The sequence below is a fragment of the Lycium barbarum genome, chromosome 12 (assembly GCF_019175385.1).
Source record: "Lycium barbarum isolate Lr01 chromosome 12, ASM1917538v2, whole genome shotgun sequence".
Taxonomy (NCBI): domain Eukaryota; kingdom Viridiplantae; phylum Streptophyta; class Magnoliopsida; order Solanales; family Solanaceae; genus Lycium; species Lycium barbarum.
The window spans coordinates 60,941,757-60,949,636 of record NC_083348.1 but is presented as its reverse complement, the minus strand read 5'-3'; the positions used below and the strand labels follow the sequence as shown (position 1 = coordinate 60,949,636).

At 32.4% G+C, this 7,880-nt stretch overlaps 1 protein-coding gene across 1 annotated transcript; it reads left to right on the top strand.

The window, feature by feature from the left end:
• Positions 1-249: 249 nt before the first annotated feature.
• On the top strand, positions 250-3,360 carry LOC132624794 (probable N-acetyltransferase HLS1). The gene is made up of 3 exons (XM_060339518.1): positions 250-790; positions 1,237-1,457; positions 2,233-3,360. Exons 1-3 carry the CDS (start codon positions 605-607, stop codon positions 3,089-3,091), a joined length of 1,266 nt encoding a protein of 421 aa, XP_060195501.1. The 5' UTR covers positions 250-604; the 3' UTR covers positions 3,092-3,360.
• The last annotated feature ends 4,520 nt before the right edge of the window (positions 3,361-7,880 follow it).

The following is a 7,880-nucleotide window of genomic DNA, read 5'->3' as shown; positions in this document are numbered from 1 at the left end:
AAAATACTAATTCCTAAACAAAAATAGGTAATTTGACTAAACTACACCTAATTAAATGGACATTGAGATTTGATCATATAATACTTAATAGGGGCTAACATGAAAAAACAAAGTTAATTCTTTCTTGATTTGCTAAGTGAATTTTTTTTTTTATCAAAAAAAAAAAGGTTAAGTAGATTTTTTTTAGATTCGGAGGGAGTATAAATTAATGAGTGCTAGTTAATTTGTACCCAATAAAGAGAGAGACAGAGCAGCCAAAATCATCAGTATAAAAGGAAGTGGTAGCAATTAGTAGCTCAAGAGGAGGAAGAAAGTAAGGCATTATCCCTTCTGAAAGTTCAAATTTTGCAAATCATAACCAACTTCTCACCTTCACTCATATAGCCAGACACCTAGAAAAAACACAAAAAGGTTTTTTAACGGCCCCCTTTCTTGTGCCTGCTTGATGCTACACTTTTTCTCCCTTTCCTTCAACTCCTCAGTTTCAATAATCCTTCAAAATTAAAGTTGGTTTATTAGTCATCTTAATCCCTCTTGTCAGTACTCTTATACATAAAAACATACTTGCCTCATTCAAATTTAGCATAAAGAAATTACAGAGAAGATGGTAGCTGTTGAAAATGAAGTGAGGATAGTGGTGAGGGAATTCAACCGCAAGAAAGATTGCAAAGAAGTTGAAGAGGTAGAAAGAACATGTGAAGTTGGGCCAAGTGGTAAACTCTCTCTTTTCACTGACCTTTTAGGTGACCCTATTTGCAGAGTTCGCCATTCCCCTGCCTATCTCATGCTGGTACGTGTATTTCTTTCTCATATTAACAGAAGCGCGGATTCAGAATTTAAATTTGACAATTTAACTTCAATTTTAATATTTGTTGAATTTTAGTGATTCTTGACGTTCAGTTGAACTCATTGTTCAAAAGCTCTGCTTCATATAAACTACCACACACTCAAAGCTTAACTCATTGGACTAATGATATCAATTCATCACTAAGTAATACTCTCTCCATTTCATTTTAAGTGTCTTAATTTTACTGAACACAAAATTTAAAAAATAAAAAGAGATTTTAGCTTGTGATTTTAAATTTGTCATATGAGATGTTTGAATTGTTAACAAAACATTCTTTTTTACATAATCTAAAAAGAAAAATAAGACACTTAAATTGAAACGAAGGGAGTAAATTTTGTTGTCATATATAGTTTGATTGTTGATTATATGATTAAAATAATGATGATCAGGTGGCAGAGATAGTGGTGCGAAATGGAGGAGGAGAAGAAAAAAGGGGAATAGTAGGGATGATAAGAGGTTGCATCAAAACCGTTACGTGTGGAAAGAGAATGTCGAGGAACGAGAAGAACAATCAGGATTTCACAAAATTACATCATCAATATCCTCAACACCTACCTGTTTTCACTAAACTTGCTTATATTTTAGGCCTTCGTGTCTCTCCCTATCACCGGTAATTACTTTTGCATTTCTATCCATTGATGATGATATTCTATTAAAAATAAAATAAATATATAATATCTACTCCTATTTCTCATCATAACTAGAAACGTTTTGTTTTATTTAGGTATTATTTTCCAAAGATAGACACACTCGAATGACATCATATTATTTGTACTCTTTTTTGTGTATATATTATAGTTGACTCTCTAACTGTATTATTCTATAAAGTTGTTTATAGAATATAAGAAGTTTTTGAAAAAAGGTTTAAATTACAAGTATTAATAATATAAAGTTGTTTCACATAATTAGTTTAATTTAACATGGTGCTCTCAGGCACAGGAGAATTGGTGCACAGTTCAGATGAGTAATTAGATTTTAAATTAGTAACGAGCTTTTGGCATATTTGGTCACTCCGTTAAAAATAAATACAACTGCTAATCAATATACAAATAAATATATTAAGTATGTACTCACATTTTTTGTATATTAATTGTAATATAAAGAAAATATACATATTTTATACAATGTAAAAATCTCATTAGTAATTTGTATATATTTAATGAATTTTAGAAAATAATTATAAAATTTAGGTAACAGCTATTGGATTCAACCGAGATCGGTGCATGATGCACTTGACGTGCATATGCATACTTATTTTTTATTTATTATGAAGATTTACTTATAATTCTGATTGTATAATTTTTTTGGGGTCATGCCTCGTGCGTCCATAAAAAATTAACTCACCCCACAATAACAAATGACATTTCTGTTAATTCTTTTTTCAGGAGAAAGGGAATTGGGTTGAAATTGGTGCACAAAATGGAGGAATGGTTTAAAGAAAATGGTGCTGAATATTCATACATAGCTACTGAAAATGACAACCAAGCTTCTGTAAATCTCTTCACACACAAATGTGGTTACAACAAGTTTCGTACCCCATCCATTCTAGTCCAACCCGTTTTTGCTCACCGGGTCAAAATCTCAAAACGGGTCACCATATTCGAACTCAACCCAAATGAAGCTGAAACACTATATCGCCACAAATTCTCCACCTCAGAATTTTTCCCTAAAGACATTGACTCAATTCTCAAGAATAAACTAAATTTGGGCACTTTTCTAGCAGTACCAAAGGGTGTTTTTTCGGGTTGGCCCGGTGTGAACGAGTTTTTAGCGGCTCAACCCGAGTCATGGGCTGTACTAAGTGTATGGAACTGTAAAGACGTGTTCAATCTTGAAGTTCGTGGCGCGTCACGCGTGACAAAAGGTCTAGCTAAAACAAGTCGTTTAATGGACCGGGCTTTTCCTTGGCTAAAAGTTCCATCTGTGCCCGAAGTTTTCAGGCCATTTGGGCTTCATTTTATGTATGGGCTTGGTGGTGAAGGCCCATTGTCCGTGAAGTTAACTAAGGCGCTTTGTGATTTTGCACATAACTTAGCTAGAAAATCGCGTTGTGGAGTGGTGGTAACAGAAGTAGCAAGTTGCGAACCGCTTAAGTTAGGAATTCCACACTGGAAAAAACTATCATGCGCCGAGGATTTATGGTGCATAAAACGGTTAGGGGAAGACTATAGTGATGGGTCTATAGGTGACTGGACAAAATCAAAGCCTGGTCTTTCTATTTTTGTTGATCCCAGAGAATTTTAGTAACTTTTAATAGACAAATATAATCTAATTTAGGAGTCTTTATTTGGGATCAACTTTATATAATTGAAGAATCAGAGGTGTTGAGGTGAAGAGAGAATATAGAGAAGAGATGGGATACGTCACTTTTTGATTGTTGTTGGCTTCTTGTTGTGAAGGGGGATTTTGGAATATCCCTTTGTTTCTGACTTTTTGTTTTATGTAAATGGATGTGACCTTGTTTAAGATCCTCTTTTAATATGCCATATTTTTTTGTTATATTTGGGATTATATCTCTTGACTTCGCATTTCCTAATTTTTCTAAAGGATAAGAGCCGTAAATGATTGAAATAGTATGTAACTATTTGTGAATTGATTGCTCAGATTGTATTGCCGCAAACAAATACTCTCTATATTTTTTTATTTCATAATAAGTTGTGTTTTTAGCACCCCTAAAGGAATTGCTTACTCATAGAAAATGAGGAGTGTTTTTATTAACTTACTACTCAATTAATTTTATCTCTTTTCTAGAAAAGTTACTTAATTAAGGATTATTGATTAAGTTAATAAGGTTAATTTTGAAAGAATAAAATTAATTTCTTCTTGACATCCTAAATTATTACTTATTTTGAAATAAAATAAAAAATCTAAAACATCACTTATTATGAAAACGAAGGGAGTACCAATCGATTTTTATTAGTATTGTTATGAGAAAGAGGTGGAAAGATGAACTGGAAAAAAGAGATTATTTTTTATGCATTGTTTCATATAATTCAGTAATAATCGACAAAATTTATTGTAATCATAATTGATTGATAATTGATGATATGAGAGAAATGGACTAATCACGTCAAAGATCTTTTACATTATCCTCGTGCATTAGGTGTAGTCTATCGGTAAACCGTCATTTCGTTATCTATACTTCTTCAACTAGTTAGGGGCTATATTTATCACTCTACTATGTGGGTTTTTCTCCAGAAGAAGCTGGAACAGAAAGAGTTGGGATATGTGTATGAAGTCATGCAGATATGATATGTCTGTACCTTTTACTAGGATTGTCTTATTTTAGTTTTCTTCTTATTCAATGGAGTATTTTAAATCATGGTTTCTCTTTAAGCAAAATAACAATAACAATAACTCCGGTTGGATATTTGCTTTGTTTGTTTGCGAGTACTTATAAACGAAAAGGGAGTGGGGTATTGGTTGTGCTTTAGTAATTTTTTTTATTCCTATGTATATCTGCATTTGAGTTTGGTTAAATTTGAATCGAATGTTGCAGAGATGATTTTGAGGGCAACACTTCTTCCATTAGGATTTTTTTCATTTTCAGAATTCAAACCTAAAATTTCTAATTAAGGGTGGAAGGATTTCAACCATTCCACCAAAAAATTTAAGTTTTGTGCACGGTGTCGATGTACACGTTTTTAATCTTCCACCAAAACCCATAGTGATAGCAATCGAAGATAGTGATTAGAGATCTTTTGGAGTTTCCACTAATTTAATGGTGGTGGTCTCCACTTGCTTAGGAGTTTGTCCTCATATTTATGGAAAACAATTCTTTCATAGTAAATAACATATTGATTTATGCCACCACGGCTTGTCTAATCATAGCGGTGGGACACTTCACAAAATTGACGTGGATTCGATTTTAACAGTTTCTTTTCTCTACTCTCCTGTACACAGCGGCGACGCTAGAATTTTTACTAAGAAATTCAAGAATATAAAGAAGTAAATACATGAAAAAATCAAGAGAGTTTAATATATATTATATATACATAAAAAATAATTTTAACTTTATATATACAATATAATTTTTTCCCGAAGGAAATTCGAATGAACCGCTGGGCCCTTACAGGCTTTGCCCACGGTAATAATATTCTTTTAACAAGAAAAACACGTTGATGTTATAATTTATAAAAAAAGAAAATATAAGTGTAGCATTTGGACTAATTTATGCACACTTTAACTATTTTATCGAGTTCTTATTACATTTAATCATAAAAGTATTAGATAATTCTATCCATTAAAGTTTAAATGATAAAAAAAGTTATCAAAGTTTAACTAATTAAAAAATTACCTAACATTTGTCGTCTATCTGGAATTGTAGTCTGATCTTTCATGATTTTGGATCATTTTATTAATAGTTACTATTACTACATGTAACAATTGGATTGCGGGGAACTAAATAATATCAGTACAGAATTTTAATCCTTTTGGCTGTTATAGCTATAGAGACACGTGTAATTGAAGCTTTAGAATGTGTTCCACATGTCAAGCAAAATTAAGGTCTTGTTTATCCATAGATTTTAAGAGCATATTTTGAATTGTTTTCAAATTTTTATTTGGTCAAAATTTTGACAGATTTTAAAAATAAATCTTTAAATTTCAAATTCTGGCTCAAATCTATTTTTAGACCAAAATTTATGTTTGGGCAATTCTTCTTTTGGGGTGGTCTTTAACTTTTGGCCCTTAAATTGGTGGTCTATAATTTTTGACCTTCGCCTAAACCCATGGATTTAGGGTTTGAATCCCCGCTCAGTTAAAAATTTTAAAAAAATTCGCAAGGCAGAGTTTGAATTTTCACTGCCTCCTTCGGCAGACTTTGCCTTAAGGCATATATATATATATATATATATATATATATATATATATATATATATATATATATATATATATATATATATCTTTTTTTTGTTTTTTGTTACTTTTCACGAAATTTTTTTAGTTATGCCTTAAGGAAAAGTTCGGTCTTATGGGACATACTTTTAGTTATGCCTTAATTAAAAGTGTGTCTCATAAGACATAACTAAAAATATGCCCCATCAGCAGTGGCAGAGCCACACTATGCCGAGGGTGTTCATCCGAACCCCCTCGGCGGAAAAAAATACTGTTTTTATAAGGTTAAAATTATTTTTTATGTATATATATTAGATGTTGAACCCCCTTAGGCTTCTTCGTATGTTTACTTTTTTATATTTTGAACCCCCTCGGCGGAAATCCTGGCTCTGCCACTGCCCATAAGGCGGAACTTTTCCTTAAGGCATGACTAAAAGTTTGCCTTATAAGGCAAAGTCTATGCCTTAAGGAAAAGTTCTGTCTTATGGGGCATACTTTTGGTTATGCCTTAACTAAAGTCTGCCCCATAAGGCATAACTAAACTATGCCTTAAGGAAAAGTTCTGTCTTATGGGACAGACTTTTGGTTATGCCTTAACTAAAGTCTGTCCCATAAGGCATAACTAAACTATGCCTTAAGGAAAAGTTCTGTCTTATAGGACAGACTTTTAGTTATGCCTGATCCGGCATAACTTTAGTTTTTCCTTAAGGTGTGTATGCCGGATCCGCATACACGACCCCCAACCCTGCCTTGCGAAGTTAATTTTTTATTTTATGCCTGAGCGGGAGTTTGAACTCAGAACCTCAGGTATTCGCCTACCTTTTCAACCGAAGGGCAAAATTTTAAAGACCACAAATATGTGGGGCAAAATTTAAAGACCACCCCAAAGAAGGGCAATCCGCGTAAAAATGTCTATATTTTGGCCTTTTCAAAACTTTTAAAAATTACCCAAAACTTTGGTATTTTACAAACAAAAAAAAAACCCATATATTTATGACCCAACTAATTCTTACCATATTCCTCCGCTAAAGCTGTATCTATCATATTTTCATAATTAAAGCAGTCTCTTCTATAAAGTGAAGATTGTTCATACAATGTGGGAAAATATATTGAAGAATAGCTAATTACTACAACTTTTTTTCTTTTTTTGCGCAGAAGGATCTTTGTATTGTAATTTGAATTGTAGCAGCCAGTGAGTGTGTTATTAGCAATTGTTATTAAAATATCATGTTCTGCATAATTTGGGATTACCAAGTATTTATGTTTTGTATGGTTGGGGGTATTCTTGATAGTTTTAGAACTTATGAATATAAGTAATGTTTCATGTTTTTCCAAACAAAAAGTAAACTATGTTTTGAAAAACTATAACCACACATATTTTCAAAACTTGAAAAATTTCACCCAAATCAAATTTTTCAAAAGGTTTTTTGGGAATCTATGGCCAAATGCTAGCTTAATCCATGCATTCATGGTATGTCCTCTTCATCTGCATAATAACTGTTAGACCCCGTATTTTATACGTCGAGTTATTCGCGAAGGAATCGACGTGAGATAGAAACCTCGGATTTTTAATTTCTAAACTAGAACTAATCGGTTATAAATTTTACTTAGTATAAAAATGTTATTGGAGATTAGGAACTACTTAATTGTGGTGTTAAGTAAAAATTAGTGGCAACAATGAGCCAAGATGAACATGTAACGTGCAATGCCTAAAGATGACTCAAAGTCATCTAAAATAAGGCTATTATGGAAGACATACAAATATGCATTTAAATGTTGATTCATCAACTACAATTTCATTATATTGTGGGCAACTAAATTGGAAGAAAAACAAGTGTGATATTCGGCCAAGGTGGCTGAAAATTGGGGGAGAAAAAGGTGAGGCATCCATTATTTTATGAATGCATACAAGTTGGAAGAATCATTATACATTTAAATATGGACAATTCATCCTTGTATGATTACAATGGACAAAGGTTCACATGGAACCTTATGGAAGACATACCAACATGCATTTGAATAATGATTCATCCACTACACATGCAATTACATTGTAAACAATTAAAAGGGAGGGAACAAAAGTGAGGCTTGGCCGAAAGGGGTAGAGAAAAGAAGTTGAACTTAAGTTTAAAATTAATTGAGTGGCTCAATGTCATGAGTGGAACATGTGTCCAACTTGTAGGCATCATAGTTTAAC